A 22,639-nucleotide genomic window follows, 5' to 3' on the forward strand; every position below is an offset into this window, starting at 1 on the left:
TATTTCTTTATTTGTTAAATTTATATTCCGCCTTTCCACCAGATGGTGTTCAAGGTGGCTGACAGCAATAAAATACAATAACAACAACAAAACACAATAAAACGCAATGCAAAAACATAAAAAACATGTCAGGTAAAACATCAATAAAAATGAGTAGTTAAACCCAGTTACAACATGTTTACAGAACAGTTTATGAGGCAAAAGTGCTGACGACATAAAAACAGATCCTCCAATCCGACAGGTAGTCCTGTAGCCAGTACTATCCCCTCTCCCGAGCCACCCCACTCCCCCTGATTTTGCTTCCTAAACTGGTTACTAGTGCAATAAGTGTACCGGCACTGTACAAAAAAAAAATAATTCTCACGTGTTCCTTTCTGAGAAAAGGGTGTATCTGTGTGCGTGTTACAATCTAAATTAGATAAGGGAGAAAGGGAAGAAACAAAGGCTAAACATGGTTTTATAATTTCAGTGAAAACATCTGATATGCTAGAAGGGGCTATGGAGAAAAGCTAAATGGAAATGTCAGTCTTTGAGATGAGTCTTGAAATTAGATATTTGGGAAGGATTGCAGATTTGATGAAGAAGGGAGTTTCAAGAGAAGAGACAGCAATGAATGAGAGGACGGAGAAGGTGATTTAAGGTTTCAAGGGCACTCTGGAGTCCAGGGCTATCAATGCTACTAGCCCTGATGGCTCTATGCTACCTCCAGTATCAGAGGCAATATGCCTATGTACACCAGTTGCTGGGGAACATGGATGGGAGGGTGCTGTTGCACTCATGTCCTGCTTGTGGGTTTCCCGTGGGCAGCTGTTTGGCCACTGTGTGAACAGAATGCTAGACTAGATGGACCCTTGGTCTGATCCAGAAGGGATCTTATGTTCTTATGAGTGCGCCCTGTGTCTCAAGCTTGCTGCCAGGCCAAGCACTTTAGCCTTGCCGAGGAGCTGAACAAGAGTTTCCTCATCAGGATCCTTCAGTACTACCTTCAGCTGCCTGCAATACTCCCACTGCTTCAGAAATTCAGGGTTTGGGTGCTGAACTTGTTTGTAGGCTGAAACTGCCAAATGGGGAAGCCCAGCCACTTTGCCCTTCCACATCTTCGGGTCATTCCAGGCTACAATCACCATCTTGAATTCTCCAGATTCATTCATTACATTGGCTTTGTTGCCCAATTCGTTGGCAATCATCGTCATTTTGGCTTTGGACGGTCAAAAGTTTCTTCTTGAAGGCAGAAAGTCCATCTTGTTGTCTTGAGAGGCCCAGATTAGCCTTCAAAGATAGCAGGACCTCTCTGGGAGCTTTCAGAGCACCTGTCAAGATTGTCCGAGTGAGCTGCTCTGTTGATTACGTATGTGTGTGTGTAGGGGTGGAGTGTCTAAGTCATGGCTGACTTTTCACTTGTTATATGTAAGGAGACAGAGTGCATATTTCTATCTAGAGTGAGGAGGGATTCTTGGGAAAGCTGAGAACTCATATTTCCAATATTTTTCCCAGTAGTATTTCTCTGAAGTCAGTATGTGGTTGATTTCTCATTATAATGGGAAATCTGGATGGACGTTTTCTCCCTTCTCAAAGTTCAATAATTTTGTCCCTGAGTGTTGTTTTGTTATGTTTGGCAGAATCTTCAAATAGCTTCAAAGGAGGCTTTTTTCCCCACTGGCGACCAAGACTGGCTGCTGTGATGTGATGATAGTTTCAGCTACAAATGTTTCATGTAACTTTGCCTAACTAAGGTCTCTGTTAAGAATGTCATACTGGATATTTTCTGGCATCAAACTGCCCTTATTGTAACATTTAAACTCCACCCAAATTGCCAGGAAAGTGGTCCCCCTTTTCTAAAATGTTTTCCTTCCTGTCTGAAACACTGGTGAACGCTCTGTGCAGAATAGCAGTGGCTAAAGACACTACAGGGAGTGTCTTTAGCAGAGGAAGAGAAACGGGGAATTCTTGATAAAAGGTCTGAGGTTCTAGAGGAGCCTGGACTACTCACTTTAGTTTTCATATAGACAGTTTTACATTAGGTAACATAATACAAGGCAGAGGATGAGATGGCTAGATAGCATCACCGATGCAATGAATATGAACTTGAGCATGCTCCGGGAGAGAGCGCAGGACAGGAAGGCCTGGCGTGCTATGGACCATGGAGTCACGAAGAGTCAGACACGACTGAACGACTGAACAACAACAACAAACATAATACAACTTTTCAGTTTTTGAATTGCACAAATGTTCTTTTAGAACTGCACTTTAAAAAAGTAAAAATAAAAGCCCTGCCTAGTGGAAGGCATCTGAGAGCTTCAGATTACGGACCTCTGATGATTAAGGAGGATCTTTTGTTCACACAGACCAGACAGTGTATAAAGCAGGCAGACAGGGCCTGGCAATCAAACAGAATATAGCTAGGCTGATGTTTGTAAAGCTTTGGCAGACAAACTCACAGCAGTACAACTCCATAGGAAAGTAGAAGGAGAAATAGTGCTTGAAAAGTGGGACTCCATGGTAATCTCCTTTGAAATATGCAATCAAACTCTACACACTTGACTGCATATTTTATCAAAGCTTGCCAGTGATAAATTTCTAGAGGATATTATATATGAAACTGTATAAGATACGACAGCTATATCAAGGGAATTGCAGAAATACTGATAGCAACTAATCTGCATAATTTGCTAAACCACACATAACTAAATGAATAATTTATCACTTTGGGTCATTTTCCCCTGATTTGAAGGGTAGAGAGGGAGTTATATGGGGTCACCATTGAACACTTTAAGTCTAAACTATGATTTGGATTCATTTTGTTTGGATTACTCGCTGTGCAGCATAACATATCATTGGCTGTACATCTAATTGGAAAAACACACTGGAAATTAGTTATTAAAACCACTTTTTTGAGAATATATTATGTTGTTTAGCTGGCATGCTGCAAGAGAACTGAAAAACATTCTTGATAAATTGTTTCAGCAGTTAACAGGAGTATTATTCCTATGCTGGTGTGTTTCCTATGTGTGGACAGATCATTTGACTTGCTTTATCCTGCAAGAAAGTCTGCTGATGTGGATACAGCCTCAGTGGTAAATAGTGCCATCCTCAGCTCTGTCCTATGCTGCTGCTTTAGCTATAGCAACAGCAACAGGAGACTTTGCTGCTCTAGTTTAAGTGTCATCCAAATCAAGGCACCTGGAATATGGCCATGCAGCTCTGCCTCTTTAAAACCTCTTATTACTTTCTTTAATCAGTACAACACTGTGCCAGTGGGGGCTGGGGTCATTCCAACAGGGACAAGCATTGTAGTTAAGCCCCACTGGCAGTTGCACCAAAAGATGGGGATATGATGGCCCATTACAACCTTATGCTCTACTTATCTTATGCACAGTAGAGTATTGAACAGCCTAAACCTATGCAGAGAAGTTCACTAATTTCAGTGGGCTCAGGCAAGCTTAACTCCGCAGATAGGGTAGTAAAGCTCCAATCCTACCCTATGTCCCACTGAACAAAGACTGGCTTACTTCCCAAATAAATATACATAGGATAAGGCTGCATGTGACACCGAAGAAAAATGCAGCTAGGCTTGATAAGGTTCTAAAGCAAAACTTTAATAAATTAATAGGCATGCCCAATAAAAATGCAAAAAGACAATTTAAAACAACAACAAAGCAATCCTCATTCACTCGGTGTTGCCATTTTTAACTGTAACCATACAAAAAGGCATTACTTAAAATGGCAATCAGAATATGTTTCTGGTACAAGAAAATGTATTCCGTCATTTAAAAAAAAATTGTTATGGAACTTAAGAAGAAATTATCCTTCAAAGGAGGAAAAAAATGACAGGTGATGTCAATGAACAGTTAGAAGTCCTGGTTCACAGCAGTCTGCTTCCCCACACCCCCATGAAATACCAGAAACTAATTACAGAACATGAAAAGAAATCCACAACAGATTTACACTGAGAAACATGCTAAAGTACAATCACAGACTACCCCAGAACACAGATGCTGTGCTGTTCTTATTGTGTCCTTTGTAGCAGAAGCCTCACAAAAGAGGATGAACAAGGAGCAGATCAAGTAAGCTTGAGTTTCCTGTACTATGATGAAACAACCCAGACCTACGAGTACTGGGAAGTACAGTATGCATTAATCTTTTCCCAGCATTGTCTGAACGATGCCACAGAAGCAACAGAATAAGCATCTTTCACACAATGAAACCTCACAGTAGCAATTCAGCTACAGGAGCTTGCTCAATTACTTCAAAACATTCCTTCATCGTCCCCGGATTTTTGTTGATGTCCATTTAAGACATACACGCACACACCCACAAGCAGAGTCAAAATAAAATATCTTCATTTTTTATAAGCATCTCCACCACAAGTCTCTGATAACGGATATCATTCAGGGCGGCCATTGCATCTAGCTCTGGTGCTCGCATAAGTGTTGGTCCAAAAACAATGCCAAGATTCTCCGCATTCATGAGATTCTCCTTTTCATGGAGTGTTACCCTGTAACAAGAAAGGTGATGGTTAAAATGCAAGCCCTGGGAAGACATTATTAGCGGATACCTTGATTTCATGAACATGGACCTGAAACGCCACATCTGCACCACAAATTAAAGCCAGCTTTAAATAGGTTTTAACTGCCATGACCGCAGCCCTCTGCAGAACTAAAATTCCCAGTGTTCCTTCGTTACCGATCACGGTAGTACTCCATCAAGACCTGTGGAGAACTTGTTCTGTGAAGCAGTGACCATAAGGCAGACTGAGGATGGGTAGTGTGCGTGCATGTGTGTAAATTAAGTTGTGACTAAGGTGGTGAAGCCACCAAGGGGTGATCATATCTGGTCAGCCACTCAAGGAAACAGGATGCGATTGTAGAGAGGCCTTTGGCGCGATTCAGGAGGGCTCTTCTTTTGTCCCTCTAGTCCAACACCCTGTTTCACACAGCGGCCAAACAGATGCATCCAGGAAGCCCACAAGAAGGGCATGAAAACAACAGGAGAGGAACAAGGGAGGCAGGCAAAAAAGACCTCACTGAGTGCTCTTTTTTCTGCTGGCTAGTGTCCCCCGCCCCCAACTACCACCAGGTGCCGTGTGAGAAGGATCCCAATGACTTTTTATATGTTGATATTGTTTACTGTGGTAAGTATTTTGATATTACTTGCAAGCCACATTGGAAGGATTTGTATTATGAAAGGCAATTCCAATATAAATAATTGGAATTAATTACTTATCCTAAAATACCTCACAGGGATATTTTGAGAATAAAATACCTTTATGGGCTTCTTAGAGGAAGGATAAAAGCCTAGAAATGAATACCGTACACAGGCGCCAATACAGAAGCTCATACTTCCCTATTCTATACTCATCACATACGCAGTAAAATGTAATATAAAAAAAATACAAAGTATTTCACCTACAGACAGAGCATCAATGTACAGCATACATTCTGTATGAATGAGTACAGTAAGAATGACTGCCTCCCTTCCCCAGTTCCTATTTTAACGGCATAGCATACAAACTGCTGTCTCAAAAGGCCATGGTTTGCTTTATGGCACTGAATTGCTTGTCTCAGACGAAATTTACATTTGTAAATTAGTTTATAAATGGATTCAAGGAAGGCTCTAAGTTATATTACTGATTTACAACTTGAAATAAACCCCTTTAGAAAGCAATCCTGTGGTCCCTGGGCAAATGTCCCAGGGACCATAGCATGGCTCAGATTCTCCCCTCTGAGGTCGGAGACAGTGCTCTGACCTCGGATGGGGAGTTGGCGATCTGCCCCCCACCATCAGCGTGGAAAGAACTGTGCCAGCTGCCTCTCTGAGGCTGGAAAATCGACCTTGGAGGGGGGGAAAGGGGGGCTTTTCAGTGGGCAGGGAGGGGAGGAGACTGTAGATGCCAGGATACGATTTATCCTGAACCTCCTCCAGCCTCCTTCCCTCTCCATCTGAAGCACCCTCGCTAGTGAAAAAAGCAAAGATTAGACGATGGGGAGGCTAAGATCTTCTCTACTGATCCTCCCACCCTGCTGGCTTCAGCCTGGAAGTGCATAAGAATCTCAGAAGCCTCCAAGTTTGGGGGTCTTCTAAGTAGCAAGGGTGCAAGCCACAGGACTGCGCCCTTGCGGATTTAGTTAAAAATCACTAAATATCCATTCTTAGGAAGCTCATGAATTGTTGTTGTTGTTGTTGTTGTTATGATGGTTTATTACATTTCTATACTGCCCCATAGCCAAAGCTTCCTGGGCGGTTTACAGAATTATAAAGAAAATATTTAAAAAAAAATTCACCGAGGCACCCTTAAATGTACTCATTGGAATTAATTCATTTCAGATATCGATAATGATAGCCAGGAACTGCTACTTGTTGGGCAAATTGTTGTGAAGTTGGCCAATCTCTGCAGTTTCTATTTATAGTTACTCCAAATATGGTTAGCAGGCTGGCCAACTGAATTTGATAACAAGATGCCATTAGCTGGTCCCTCACTGAAACATGTCTTAGTGAGTATCCCTATAAAAAATTAAATGCAGCTTTATGTTGAAGATGAGAAGCAGATAAGGTTAAATTGTTCTTAAATGTATAAGAAATTATAAGAAAACTCCATGTGAAAATCCGGAGTTAGTGCTGTAGGTCCTGGTTGGCCTTCCAGCACCTTTATTGAAATGAAAGTTTTTGGAAGTCCAGCATAAGCTACACTCTCCACAATGCACTCCTTCCTTCTTATCCTTTTTCTTTCTTTTGGTTCATTTTATGTTAATGTTGTTTGCATTTCAATTTTTTACACTGACACTGTTTCTTTGGATTTTAATTTCAAATTTGAACCTTATTTATAAATATGGATAGAGAGAGAGTGGAATGTTGGAATTTATGCATGTTTGTATGTTTCAAAAATAACTAGTAGAAATGATAACTGAAGTGCTCAGTTCGTGTCAATAAATCTCATTAGTGTCAATAAATCTCATTACTATCTCACTGAGTTTTTAAAAAGAAAAGTGTTAATAATCAAAGAGAACCAATATTCCACAAGGGTGTGATCTAACCAAAGCAAAACCTTTGTATTTTAAATGGGAAAATCTGCTTTACTGTCTTATGGAACTTTATGTGCTTTACTTTCTTATGGAACTGGACTTAAATGTGCTTCATATAGCCTGGATTGCAGCATATCTTAACAACAGCAAGGATTTTAATTGCTCAAAATAAAAAAACTGAAGCAAGTACCAAGCACTAAATATTGGTTGTTAAAAGCATGATTACAAAAACATATTTTATTGGATTCAGGGAAAGGAAGATTGGAGCTTTGAACTTGGTTTGAGAAATTACTGGGAACAGCATTATAAAGTATCTGGTAAGGGTGTTCTCTCAGTTCTTAGTATGCTGTGCAGTGCAGTGTTTTTTATATGGTAAGCATTCATAATTCACATGAATATATGTATTGCATATCATGATTTGCTTGAAATGTTTGTTGTATTTTATTGATCCAAAGGGCCAGTTCAAACATGAAGTCATGGTACTACCTAACATTTCAAGAGGGGAAGAATGCCATTGCAACCTGTCTCTGGCCTGGTAAATTTTGTCAGACACCTGCAGCGAATCTTGAATGGTACAGTCCCCACAGGAAATGTGTACCTCCTCATCATGCACCTTTGGATTGGTCCTGAGTTCTTAAATACCCTTGGGTGAGTTTCGAAATTGCTATTTTTATGGACTGGGGCCTGATTTGGGGGGATCTGTTCCTACCTCAGAGTCAGATTGCCTGTAACTGTATAAATGCAATGAGGAAGCCCTCATTCAAGGGGTTGTGCCTCCACAGACTTGTTTAAGGGGGTTATATCACTGCTCGACAAACAGACAGGCCTAATCCCACCCTGAAAGTTTAATATAGTCACAAAATAAGAGAAGCAGGTTAGGCAAGCTGTAACAGCCAGGAAATTAAAACAGTATTATTGAGAAGCAGCTAATTCTAGGTACATATACATATATAATCAGAATAAAATAAAGGGTATATTCACTAACTAAACATGTCCTAAGCTAGGTGGATTATGCTTTGAAGAGCAAGCATCAATTTTTAGTTGCAATAGAATTTACATACAGGTCCATGTTTAGAGATTGGCTCTTAGTCTCTCCTGCTCAGAAATCTAAGGGACAAATCTTACCTGTTTGCCAGGGGCTATAGAAAGGAACTCAACACATGAGCAGGGAACTTAGGCTTTAATGTCAGCAGCAGTTAGCCCACGAACTTGGAGCATCAAACTGTTGATGGGGTTTGAGAAGAGGACAGGACCTTTCATTTCCATACCTCTTTAAATGTGCCATGAGATAACGCAAGGTTTCACAGTGTGCAGGAGGCAGAAGTTTCAGTGCTTCATGAAGTATTTCCAGCTGTTCATCGGGATCTGTGGTTTCTGAAATGGAAACCGCTAACTATCAAATGTAAGCAAAAAGATGCAGAAAATTGAGGTTTGACGAGTCTCTTCCCAGATAATTCTAGCCTAATATAGTGAATTTCCACTATCATCTGAGAAAATTACTTCCACAAAGGCAAAGTAAGTAAGCAGAGATCTTTCCTTTCAGCTTCAGGTGGGAAAAGAATTCAGGTTTTCCATGTCCCTCTTTAGGCAGAAACAAATGGAGGGAGGGAGGCTAGGTATGATGAATTAAAGCAGTTTGAATCAGAGATTAATACTGATCACCATGCTTAGATAAAGCAGGTATTTTACCCAGTTTACGTGGTTAATTTATCTACCTGTGAATACAGGTAAAGCATTTATCTACTATGGGCAAATGTTTCCCTACTGTGACTATCTAAACCACATGGCATGCCTCATAGAGGACAGGTTTATCTAAGGCTTTTAGTTAGGGATTATTGAGGGTTTTGTCCGGTTCTCATGTTTAAACAAACCAACCTGATTCACATTTCCCAGACTAATATGTGGATTAGAACATAGATATCATTTTGTTTTTACACTTTTCCAAATTTTGTGATATAATTCTTGGCTCAAAAAAATACCCAAATGCATATAAAATGCGTACTTTAGGATAAAAAGGCAACAAAAGTGTGTATTATTCAAAACAATGTGTATTTTCATGCAGATTAATGCTGAAACGGGACAGAATAGATTTATGAATGAACAGATGTGGAAGTGATACAGACCAGAAATAAACCGTCCGTTCCTAATATAAGTCATGATAGCTCAATGGAAACTTCACATTTGGAGGCAGTACACCTTTGACTATCATATGCTGAGGACTGAAAACAGGGGAAGGCTATTGCCTTCATGCCCTGCTTGCAAGTTCCCCAGAAGCATCTGGCTGGCTTCTGGTGGAAACTGCATGCTGGTTTAGATGAGCCTTTGGTCTGATCCAGCAGGAGAGTTCTTATGTTCTCATGCCTAGAACACTGCTTAACATTTCTTGTGAGACCTCTGACATTTTTAAGGCATTATTTACCTGAACAAGTTGAACCCTTTGCATTTGTCACAATCTTGATTAGAAAATAAGCTATCATTTAAGCTACTTTGTTTCAACGTTTTGCAGTTTTGCCTGAAGACCTTGGGAGATTACATTCCATTTTGTCAATAGATGCGGGCCTTAAATATCATGTTCCACTGTAGCTACTCTGTATCTGACTCCTAGTTTAAACTGAAGTTCAGTAACTGAGAGGCTGTCCTTGCCATTATAAAATATTGAGAGCTGTACATTTAAAGACCATTTATATGAATTCTACAGGATGACTAGCTGTTCTCTATATGTCTGTTACGCTGTCTTCAAAAATGCTGCCACAGCATTGGTAATAGTCAGTTTTCCAACACACTTTATAGTTGGAATGGTACTTGATATAGCAAGATATGCCTAATTCTACTATTGAAAAAGTTGCTTGCTTCAACAAACTCTTTAAAGGTGACTGTATGGTGAAATCTACTCTAGCTTGCGTATTTATCACTTATCCCAAGAAATTACTTAATTCTAAGTAAATAAAACATGAAGAATCTAGGCAAAATAAACAACAATAAAAAAGCACTAAAAAGACCAAAAAAATAATTTGAAAAATAATACAATTTAAAGCTTACTTGCACATTCTATAAACTTTGGGTATGCATCATATGTGATCAGTGGAATTGGCAAATCCCGGAAGTACAGTTTAAGTGCACCTGTGATAATATTGATATCTTCATACATATTCACAGAAATGTCTGCTTTTTCCCCATCTGTATGTAAAAAGAGGAAAAAAAGCAAATATGGAAGTATGCACTAATACAAAATTGAAAATTACAAACTGCAATGATATTTAAGGCATGACACAAACATGGTTTTTACATACAATACACAAGCAGGGAGAAGTTTAAAATAATATTATTTTGAAATGAAGATCACTGTTGTAGGGTACTGACTTCCAACTGTTCTACAGATAAATTTTTAACATGGAGAAAGCTGCTCCAATGTGTCCTGTGTTCCATAACTGTGCTGCAGGTGATACGTGCACTTTGCCCAATCCCTATTCCCACAGAGCTGTAATTGACTTTAACGGGACTTGGGCAGAAGTGGTTCTTGGCAGATTGCCCTTTTAATAACAATTTTTAAAAACCCACTAAGGATTAAACAACACATAATGGCAGACATGAGGCTGCTGCTCTTTTTCTTGTTTCACTTAGCCTGTGATGGTGGAGTTCCCTTCTCCCACATCATTGCCTGCAGCAGCTTATGTTATTGTTGAGCAGGGGTGGGGAAAAGCATGGAATATCGTAACATTTAATTAATTAATTTATTTAATTTCTTAATCGCCCATCTGGCCGGTCACTCGGCCACTCTGGGCGATGTATAACATGGGGTAAGTGCTGCTACTCCTGAGGAGGAGAGAGGAAGAACCCAACACAGAGAGGCTGTGCTTGGTGACAGGAGTGTCTGCTATAACATGTGGCTCAGCCTTCCCCAACCTGCTGCCCTCCAGATGTGTTAGACTGTAGCTCCCATCATCCTCAGCCAGCTGTCTGGGAATGATGGGAGCTGCAGTCCCACACATCTGAAGGGCACCAGGTTGGGGAAGGCTGGTGTAATTTCACACACAAGCAGATTAGTAAAAACAGAATGGGATATGAGTGAAATGTGAAATAGGAAATGGAAAGTAGGGGAGGAAAATGTTTCTCTAGGAAGGCTGCTATTGTCTCAAAGGATTATCTAATTTGCACAGTAATTAAAGGTTAGACTACTTATGTCAATCATACTTCTTTTACCAGATTACAGAAGGTAATAACTTTTAGCTACCTTTGCACAGTCTCAAAAATATGGATATGGAGGAAAGAGGTCCGCAGAAATAACTGGCTATGGAATGGCTGGGAGTACTTGCTCTTTTTACTCAGCATGGTGTTGCACGGCTCCTCTTCGCCTATTTGCTACCCTAAAAAGCCATTTGTGCACCACTCCTGCACTGTACCGGGGCTTTTCTGCCGAAGCACAGCATGGCTTTGAGCTCTAAATCAAGTGCCCTTACAGCAGTTTGTTCTTCAGTTCATAAGACATTATAATGGAAACAATATTCAAGGCAAAGCTTTGAAGTTCTTCGAATTCACATTAACCAAGTCTTCATTACTAGTGAATTAGTATAGATACTGAGAAAGTTAATCACTTTCATCTCCTGTCATTATTCACAACAGTAATTGCTCTGGTAAGCCGGATGATAATAATTTGGTAATCACAAACTCTGCTCTTTAAAAGTGGCCATCCTCGGTAATCAAGGCTAATTCTTTAGACCTTCTAACGACAACTTCTACAAAGGCTGGGATCCAAAAATCTACTTTAGGAAGCTCAAGGGCTAAGATATGCCTAGTAGGATTTTTGGACGTTCCCTTACATGGCTTGGGACCATAGTACCTGACGGAAGTCTTCTCCTGACCGGAACATACCCAGATACTATGATCAACATCTGGGGCCTTCCTCTGAGTGCCACCTCCAAGAGAGGCTTGGAAGGTGGCAACTAGTGAGAGGACCTTCTCAGTGGTCGTACCCCAGCTGTGGAATGAGCTCCCCACTGAGGCCCGCCTGGCATCATCTTTTTAGCGCTAGGCAACGACTGCTCTCTACTCCCAGGCACTTAATGGCATATAATGGGGCATCTATGTCTGCTGTTTTGAACAGGTCTATTAGGGAAAATATTGTTTATATTTTAAATTGTTTTTACCTGTTCATGTCATTTTAATTTTTGTGTGTTAAAATTTTTTTAGACTATTTTTATTAGGGTTGTGAACCTCTTTGTCCCAAACCCTGAAGCGTATCGGGGTGATTTGGGCCAAAGTGGTCCAGGTCCAGAGTGGGTTGGGAGCGGCCCAAAGCGGGTTGGACCACTCCTGAAGTGCTTTGGGCTGCTTTGGCCCCATCCAGACAGTCGCTTACCCAGCCATGAGTCCCCTGCTCCCCCCCGCCATGGGGAGCGCCTGCAGCTGTCGTCATCTTGGAGGGAGTCACCATGGCGACTTTTCTTCTTCTATTAAGTAAATGTGATGGTGCGCAGACTGTGGTGCGCAGATTACAGCCATAAGGGGGCCATCTACGCAATATTACAGGCGTAAATGGCTCATTTACACCTGTAATATTGTGTAGATGGCACCTTTACAGCCGCACTCTATGCACCATTTACTTACTGGAAGAAGAGTCGCCATTTTAAAAGAAAATGGTGACTCCCTCCAAAATGACGGTGGCTGCAGGTGCTCCCCATGGGTCCAGGTAAGGAGGAGCAGGGGTCTTGTGTGACTGGGCGGGGGGTGGGTGCAGGGCTTGGGCAGCTGGCCGGGTGCTTCGGCTGTCTGGATTGTGCTTCAGATCCAGAGGCCAAAGCGGGTTGGACCAGTTCCAGATCAGTCTGAGGTGGGCTGGGACTGATTTGGAGGGTCCGAATTGGCCTCCAAAGAGGGTTGGGGGGTCCCTGCACAGCCCTAGTTTTTATCATGTCTTATTTTTTGTCATGTTGATGTATTTTTTATGAATTGTTGTAAACCGCCCAGAGAACCCTGGCGATGGGGCAGTATAGAAATGAAAATAATAATAATAATAATAATAATAATAATAATAGAACAGCTGAGTTGACAGAGCCCACCTACCATACCACACAAGCTATGCAAATCTATTACATTTTAAAAAATGGTTTGCTACATGGCATGGGGTCCACTACACAAGTGTAAATTCCTGCTGGGCATGTAAAGTAGTTCTTTGGATCTTGGCCAATACAGTTACAGGCAGCATTTCATAAAGAATATACCTCGATCAAAAGCCATTTTGACATCTTCAATTAGGTCACTGAATCCAGATACTCTGTAAAGTCCTTCAGAATTGAGACCTGTTAAATTAAAAACATTACTAGATTAAACGTAATATTTATCTGTCTGACTAATTAGTTCTTTACTAATAGCAATACAAAAGATCTGAGCTTTAAAAGCATAATCTTTCTTTCTGAGCATAAAAGTCATTGCCAGTCCGCACTCCTAAATAAGTTAAATTGTTATGATCGGTGCCCAATAATTTTGTGCAAAAATATTTCTGATAATGGTCCCTGGAACAAGGAAGTTCACATTCGAATTTGTAAACAAACCACTCACACTAGAATATTCAAACTGAATTTACATATATCTAAATATGAGCAAAAAATTAAGTAGAGTCATTAGACATGGAAAATGCAAAGGAGGAAATGTGTAATTAACTGAGGCCTAGCTATAAATGCCTAACTTATATGTTGTTTCTCACAAAAATATATTGGGAAGAGAAACATCTGTACTAGTAGAACAAGAGATCACTCAGTAGCAGGCATAAATATCATCAAGAGCACTGAAAACAATATTTTTGTATCTTGTACAATAAAAGGAACTATAACACAATGATAAGGGGATTCCTCAGAGAAATAACATTTTAAAAATCAATGCAAAGTTAAATATTGTTCAGGGAAATAGGCAGAACTGCTTTGAGCTTAAATTCAGCTAAACCCCAGTTGATCCAGATCAGTCTCGTGAGATTACCAGCAAAGCAAGCAAACCATTTAAGCATGCCTTACCTCTAGATTCAATCTCTCTAATGCACATGTCTACAACCATTGGTCTCTTTGTGAAGTGCGCTTTTACTAGGGTAGTGAGATCACAGCTGTACACTTTTTTGACATGCTTCAGATCTGGCTTGCAGTCATTTGGGACCATCTTGGAACATTGCTTATGAACATTTAAGCCACAGTCTGATGGAGAGAAGCAAACAAAAGGGCTTGAAGAATATAATCACCTTGGTTTTAAATGTTTATACCAGGCTATCAGTGTAATCCATTATAACTTCACTGCAACATCAGTCCTCAGGATATTTTGATAATGTAGGCAGGCTATTGAATACCTGGTCAATCAAAGCTCTTAAATACTGGTGTACCAAATGATGGGACAGAGTTGTCAATGTGTCTGCATGATTTTTCCCATTCAGAGGTAAATCAGGTCTTTGGGTCACAAGTTCTAAATGTCTGATAGCAAACAAATATATAGGCTAAGCTTCCAATGCAGCATAGACTGTACTCATTGCCATGAACCCATTTTTCCCAGTCTAACAGATCGATCAGACAACCAGCAGACAGCATACATAGCAGCAATAAATACTTTTGCACTGAGATGCTGCACTGAGAGCTCTATCCATCAGAAAGGAAGGTTTCTGATGGACAGCAGCTCTATCAGATCTGCCTCTAATATGTTTGCATTCAGTCTCACTGTGTCCTTTCAGTGCTACAGGAGACGATCAAACAGCCAGTTAAGTCAATAACTTCACAGGAAAGGTGACTAGGTTAGGCAACTTCAAGGAGAATAGGCCTATCACTGGTATTAGCCATGTAGCAAAATGGAACCTCTGTGTTCAGAAGCACCATGCCCATGAATGGTGGTGGCTGGGAGGCCTTCATCCCCTGCTTTAAAGGCTTCCTGGAGGCATCTGGCTGGCAACTATTAGGAACAAGATGCTAGTCCCCACTCAGCCATGGAAGCTCACTGGGTGACTCTCGGTCAGTCACAGACTCTCAGCCCCACCAACCTCACAGGGTTGTTGTGGTGAGGATGAAATGGAGAGGAGGAGGATTATATATGCCGCCTTGGGTTCCTTGCAAGAGGGAAAAAGGCAGGATATATATGCAATTAATAAATAAATAAATATTGGTAGATCTCTGGGTAATTTGCAGTAGATCAGCTCCTAATTTACAATGGGAACAACAAATAGGCTATCCCCCCACCCCCAGATTAGGCTGTTGAAATGAAGAAAGCTGGGGGGGGGGGAACCAGGAGTGGATTCTTATGTGAAAGGACTGTGAATTCAGTTCTGGTACTGAAACATCTTCCTTGGCTGAGCATGTGCTCAGACGTACCTGCTCCTGAATTCTCAGTGTATCTCCATGCCTATTTTGCATTTGGCTCCTTGAGGCTTTAGAGCATCTCAGGGCTTTAGTAAAAAACAAAGCCTGAGATCTGCGCACCCCTGGTTTAAAAGGACTCTTGGTCTGATCCAGCAGGGCTCTTTGTGTACAAGAGCTGCCAGCACTGAATTATAGAATCATAGAGCTGGAGGGGGGCTCAGTTCTGGCAGCTCTGCCTCCGAATGCTCCCCCCTCCCCCGAGGGTGCCTTACTTTGGCAATTCCAGTTGAAGGATGTCAAGTATCAGGACTGCCTGAGACTTTGGATAACTGCTGCCAAAAAAGACGGTGCTGAGTGGACATAGTACTGCAGCTTGCATAGGCTAATGGTCTGACTCCACAGCATCGTTCAGATGCAGTGATGTGAATGGCTTGTGCAAGTCTTGGGTTCAGGTGCCCCTTTCTTCCCCCCGGCATGGCTGTGAGTAGAGTCGGAAGCTTTGGATCATGTTTTTAACTCACTGCAATCAAACAAGAACGCAGTCAAACTGCGGTTAGTCTTACGCCTTGGTTTATGAAGCTGGCTTGACTAAATAAATCATAGTTAAGACTAAACACAGTTTAGGGTTCGGATGTAACGCTAAAGTGTGGCTAACTGAAAATGGAGGCGAATGCTTCTTATCACTTCCTCACAGCCACGTTAGAGTACGAGAGAGGAGGGGAGAGTGCATGAGCCCAGGCCTCACACAAATTTGTTCATGTAACAATAAACCATAACTTATCGTTATGTCTGAACAAGGCCCATATGTCTATACAGTCCAGTATCGTCTGCTTTGGCAGCACTTATCCAAGGCAGAGGTCATTCCCAGTTGTTGAGATCCTTTGAAATGCCACAGCTTGAACCTGTTCATTTCTTTTAAAAAAAATTTTTTTTATTCTATTTTTAAACTTTATACATGAAATAAACTATAGCAACAACCCAATCATTGTCTACAGTTTCCAACAACACAGTATTCTTAAGAGGACACAGCAATAACAACAGAAAGAAGGGGGAAAAACAAAGGAAAAAAGAAAGAGAGAGAGAGAGAGAGAGGAAGGAAAAAAAGACAAAGGGGGAAGAAAGCAAAAGAGGAAAAGAAAAAAAATATAAGAAAGTTACTTCAAGGGATTGAATTTAAACTTCATTACACAAAGACTTCAAGTAATATTCTATTTAAAAAAGTATACCTACATCATTGCCATTATTACACTTCAATACAGCAAAGATAATCAACCTTAAATTTCAATATCATATCATCAGTCTTCTAACATGGAAGGAAGCATACAATTCATTTCCACTAAGCATATATTGCCCTTCAGTTAATATATAATAATAGAGCTTAAAAATTTAGCCAGCTAAAAATATTACTAATCAAGGTCTCATAGTAATGAAAGTAATAATAATAGTAAAAAAAAGAGAAGAAAAAAAGAAAAGGGTAAAAAATAATAACAAATCACTAATATATTTTATACTATCTATATTTTAAATAATATAATTTCTGGAGATATATATATATATATATATGAATGTGTACATATCTATACATACCCAAATAAAAATTTCATATGAAGTATATCATATCTAATATAAAAAAGAAGTAAGAAGAAAATAGGAATATATATAAACAATCCTCCTCATTGGCATACTGCCCGGCCCTTGTAGCCTAAACAAATCCAGAGAGCAATCTTGATTGAAGAATTCTCAGCTCATGAAGCTAGAAAAGATGTCTCCTGCGTTTTACTTTGTATGCCAGCTAACCAAGCCTCCGCCAATTCATGATTTAAAAATCTTTTCATCTGGCCTTCAGAAAGAATACAAAATATAGCGGGATATTTAATATGATATTGTAAATTCATTTGTCTTGTGTGATTTCTCACCTTGGTGAATTGCTTTCTTTTGTCAGCAATTTCTTTGGTGTAATCTGGAAATAGCATAACTTTATCTTGATATGGCCCTGAAAAAAGTCCTTTCATTTCTCTAGCCAAACGCGGGATATGATTTTTTGTAGAGACTCTTGCAAATTGGACTATGACAGCTGCAGTCCCATTGGTGCCACGAACTGCACCTGGAACACGATATGCATGCTCAATATCCAGTAAATAATCAGCTGGCAGAGCAAGTAGCTAATGCAGAAATTTATCCAGGAATTTAGGCAGGCCTATCCCATCAGGCACATGTTTAATACCCAGGATGTGCAGGTTTGCCCTGCATGAGTATGCCTCCAATTGAGAAATTCTAGCAGACATGATCCCCTTCATGGATCACTGCCTTGTTGTGGCGAAGGGGCTTGCGTAACTCAGTGAAGCCATAAGCTATGATGTGCAGGGCCACCCAAGACGGACAGGCCATGGCAGAGAGTTCTGACAAAATGTGGTCCACTGGAGAAGGAAATGGCAACCCACTCCAATATTCCTGCCAAGAAAATCCCATGGAACGTATCACAAGGCTAAAAGATATGACGCCAGAAGATGAGCCCCTCAGGTCAGAAGGTGTCCAATATACTACTGGGGAAGAGCAGAGGCTATTTCCAAGTAGCGCCAGAAAGAGTGAAGTGGCTGGGCCAAAGCCGAAAGGACACTCAGCTGTGGATGTGTCTGGTGGTGAAAAGAAAATCCGATGCTGTAAAGAACAATATTGTTTAGGAACCGGGAATGTCAGATCAATGAATCAAGGTAAGCTGGAGGTGGTCAAACATGAGATGGCAAGATTGAACATCAACATCTTGGGAATCAGTGAACTAAAATGGACAAGCATGGGCGAATTTAATTCAGGTGACCATCATATCTACTACTGTGGGCAAGAATCCCTTAGAAGAAATGGAGTAGCACTCGTAGTCAATAAAAGGGTGGGAAAAGCAGGACTGGGGTACAATCTCAAAAACAATAGAATGATCTCAGTACGAATCCAAGGCAAACCATTCAACATCACAGTAATTCAAGTCTATGCCCCAACTACTGAGGCCGAAGAAACTGAGGTTGATCGGTTCTATGAAGACCTACAACACCTTCTAGAACTAACACCAAAAAAAATGTCCTTTTCATCATAAGGGATTGGAATGCCAAAGTAGGAAGTCAAGAAATAACTGGGATAACAGGCAAGCATGGCCTTGTTGTACAAAATGAAGCAGCACAAAGGCTAATAGAGTTTTGCCAAGAGAACACACTGATCATAGCAAACACTCTTCTCCAACAGCACAAGAGGTGACTCTACACATGGACATCACCAGATGGTCAATATCGAAATCAGATTGATTATGTCCTTTGCAGCCAAAGATGGAGAAGCTCTATACAGTCAGTAAAAGCAAGACCTGGAGCTGACTGTGGCTCAGATCATGAGCTTCTTGTTGCAAAATTTCAGCTTAAATTGAAGAACGTAGGGAAAACCACTAAACCATTCACATATGACCTACATCATATCCCTTCTGAATATACAGTGGACGTGAGGAATAGATTTAAGGGATTAGACCTGATAGACAGAGTGCCTGAGGAACTATGGACGGAGGTCCGTAACATTGTTCAGGAGGCAGCAACTCAATCCATCCCAAAGAAAAAGAAATGCAAGAAAGCAAAGTGGCTGTCTGATGAGGCTTTACAAGTAGCTGAGGAAAGAAAGGAAGCGAAAAGCAAGGGAGAAAGGGGAAGATATATCCAACTGAATGCAGAGTTCCAGAGAACAGCAAGGAGAGACAAGAAGGCCTTCTTAAATGAACAATGCAAAGAAATCGAGGAAAACAACAGAATGGGAAAAACTAGAGATCTTTTCAAGAAAATCGGAGATCTCAAGGGAACGTTTTGTGCAAAGACGGGCATGATAAAGGACAAAGAAGGCAGGGACCTCACAGAAGCAGATGAGATTAAGAAGAGGTGGAAAGAATACAGAGAAGAACTATACAGGAAAAATCTTATGTCCCTGATAGCCATGACAGTGCGGTCACTGAACTTGAGCCGGACATCCTAGAGAGTGCAGTCAAGTGGGCCTTAGTAAGCATTACTAACAAGAAAGCTAGCGGAGATGACAGTATTCCAGCTGAGCTATTTAAGATCCTAAAAGACGATGCTGTTAAAGTGCTGCAGTCAATATGCCAACACATTTGGAACACTCAACAGTGGCCACAAGACTGGAAAAGGTCAGTTTACATTCCAATTCCAAAGAAGGGCAACGCCAAAGAGTGGTCAAATTACCATACAATTGCGCTCATTTCACATGCCAGCAAGGTTATGCTCAAAATCCTACAAGCTAGGCTTCAGCAGTATGTGAACTGAGAACTACTGGAAGTACAAGCTGGGTTTCGAAGAGGTAGAGGAACTAGAGCATTTAACTAGAGGTAGAGAAACTAGAACATTTGCTGGATCATGGAGTAAGCAAGAGAATTCCAGAAAAATGTCTATTTCTGCTTCATTGACTACGCAAAAGCCTTTGATTGTGTGGATCACAACAAACTGTGGCAAATTCTTAAAGAGATGGGAGTACCAGACCACCTTACCCGTCTCCTCAGAAACCTGTATGAGGGTCAAGAAGCAACAGTAAGAACCAGACATGGAACAATCAATTGGTTCAAAATTGGGAAAGGAGTACGACAAGGCTGCATATTGTTGCCCTGCTTATTTAACTTATATGCAGAGTACATCATGAGAAACGCCAGGTTGGATGACTCACAGGTCGGAATTAAGATTGCCAGGAGAATTATCAGCAACCTCAGATACGCAAATGATACCACCCTAATGGCAGAAAACGAAGAGGATCTAAAGAGCCTCTTGTTGAGGGTGAAAGAGGAGAGTGCAAAAGCTGGTTTGAAACTCAACATTAAAAAAACTCAGATCATGGAATCTGGCCCCATCACTTCCTGGCATATCGAAGGGGAAGAAATGGAAGCAGTGACAGATTTTATTTTCTTGAGCTCCAAGATCACTGCAGACGGTGACTGTAGCCATGAAATTAAAAGACGCTTGCTCCTTGGGAGGAAAGCTATGGCAAACCTAGACAGCATAGTAAGAAGCAGAGACATCACCTTGCTGACAAAGGTCCGTATAATCAAAGCTATGGTTTTCCCAGTAGTAGTGTATGGCTGTGAGAGCTGAACTATAAGGAAGGCTGAGTGCCGAAGAATTGATGCCTTCGAACTGTGGTGCTGAAGAAGATTCTTACGAGTCCCCTGGACTGCAAGGAGGTCAAATCAGTCAATCCTAAAGGAAATCAACCCTGACTGCTCATTGGAAGGACAGATACTGAAGCTGAAGCTCAAATATTTTGGCCACCTAATGCAAAGAAAAAACTCCCTGGAAAAGACCCTGATGCTGGGAAAGATTGAAGGCAAAAGGAGAAGGGGACGGCAGAGGATGAGATGGCTAGATAGCATCACCGATGCAATGAATATGAATTTGAGCACACTCCGGGACAGAGCAGAGGACAGGAAGGCCTGGCGTGCTATGGTCCATGGGGTCACGAAGAGTCGGACATGACTTAACGACTGAACAACAACAATAAAGCAGACATAATATTATGACTGCTTGCATTGTAGTTTCTTGCACAGAAATCTGTTCTTGGAGGGCACTGACCTTCAGTTCCATTTTTTGCCAAGAGCTATTAATTAAATCCACAGCCCCTTGAAGGATAGTAATGGAATCTTGGATTGTATCCAGCCTCTTAGCCTGCTCTGCTAGTTGAAAAGACAGTGTTTTTATCAAGGCCAGTACCTGCCCTAAATCTGCAGGATCTTTAGAAGCCTTTAACAAGGGGGGGGGGGTTGTGGGGGTTGACGGTGGTCCGTCAGTTTTCTTCCTTCCCTTTGATGCTGCCATCCCCCTCTTCCAAAGATAAGGCAGGTAGAAATAGTTAGAAACAAACAGTCACATAAACAGTCATGGAAACAGATTTTGCAGGTCCTCAGATGTTGTTGTTATTTTCAGTTCAAAATTACTAACTAAAATTGGCGCTTGTCAGCCCTGAATTCTCCTCACTACTTAGGAGTTTCCAAAACAACTTTGAGTAGATGACGCTCCGGAAAAACTGACCTTAGAATGCAGCCCTTCTGCCATTTTGCAAAAGGAGTTGTTCTTCCAAGATCTTATCCAGCTGGTACTCTAGCTTTCCCTTTTAATTCCAGGGAAAGATGAAAAGGTTTTTCAACCTTTTAAAAGCTGTTTGAGGGGGCGACCTGCAGAGCCTCTGCAGAACGCTTGCCAGAGCGACATGGCACTGACCGGATGTCACCAAACCTGTTCAATTCTTCATGCAAAGCCAGTGTGGTGTAGTGGCTAGAGTGTTAGACTGGTAGTTGGGAGATCCGGGTTCTAGTCCCTACTTGGACATGGAAGCTCACTGGGTGACATTGGACCAGTCACAGCCTCTCAGCCCAACACACCTCACAGGGTTGTTGTTGTGAAGATAAAATGGAGGAGGACTATGTACACTGCCTTGGGTTCCTTAAGGAGGAAAAAAGGCGGGATATAAATGTAATAAATAAATAAATATAAAGCATGTACTTTACCATGGAGCTATAGTCCCCTCCCGCACGTGTGTGTGTGTGTGTGTGACACACACACACAGAGAGAGAGAGAGAGAGAGAGAGAGAGGGAGAGAGAAAGGCAGGCAGAAGAGAGAAGTGGCCCTGAGTGTTTGGGTATAGCAGGAATGCCATTATGCAAACTAATAATCTAGATTCGCTGTCAGTCTCCTTCACAACCTCTAAAACCAGCAGTCCTCTTTATCTCATTTTCAGATTACCCAAGCGTTTTGTAGTTTTCTCAGACCACAGAAGAGATTACACTATATTTAATTTTATTAGCTGGCAGAAAAGCTTCAAAAACATCCTGAAAAAGATTTCAGATACCACGAGTCGGAATGTCTCAGATATGCAGTTCTTTCCCTGTCTGTGCTTTTCTAGGGCATCATGGAAAAGACTTAATATTTAAGAACAGAAAATATCGATTCTAAGATTCTCCACTGAAAACTGAAATTATGTGCTTTCATTAATGCATGAGCAAACACAAGAACTGTAAGCACTGTATTAAGACTGCCCCATGATATTTGCTGAGGGTACAATAAGCAGAGCTGTCACTTTCTTTTCTATTGTTGGTTTGATTTTAGTCAGCTCTAACCTTCATCTTGCTTCTAATTCACTGGAATATACAGTTGCTGAGTGTGCTTTATAGAAACATCATCATATGTTAAATACATGACTATCATATTTTATAAGTTACACTGGGGAAGAGTATGTATTCTATGACTTTTGAGAACAAATAGAAATGAAAGGAAAAAAGA

The 22,639-nt window shown here is 41.0% G+C and overlaps 1 protein-coding gene across 2 annotated transcripts in view; it reads right to left on the reverse strand.

The window, feature by feature from the left end:
• Positions 1-3,575: 3,575 nt before the first annotated feature.
• CHN1 (chimerin 1) overlaps positions 3,576-22,639 on the reverse strand; it is a 139,070-nt gene continuing 120,006 nt past the window's right edge. For both annotated transcript variants that reach the window (XM_084813397.1, XM_084813389.1), the window contains 5 exons: positions 14,024-14,197; positions 13,238-13,315; positions 10,059-10,196; positions 8,288-8,393; positions 3,576-4,495 (listed from right to left, as the gene is read on the reverse strand). In XM_084813397.1, coding sequence (XP_084669523.1) covers positions 4,324-4,495; positions 8,288-8,393; positions 10,059-10,196; positions 13,238-13,315; positions 14,024-14,197 — 668 coding nt within the window. In that variant the 3' untranslated portion in view covers positions 3,576-4,323. The remainder of the gene's footprint in view (positions 4,496-8,287; positions 8,394-10,058; positions 10,197-13,237; positions 13,316-14,023; positions 14,198-22,639) is intronic.

Source organism: Heloderma suspectum, chromosome 1 (genome assembly GCF_057233095.1).
Source record: "Heloderma suspectum isolate Gila_16-S chromosome 1, 16-S_ref, whole genome shotgun sequence".
Taxonomy (NCBI): Eukaryota; Metazoa; Chordata; class Lepidosauria; order Squamata; family Helodermatidae; genus Heloderma; species Heloderma suspectum.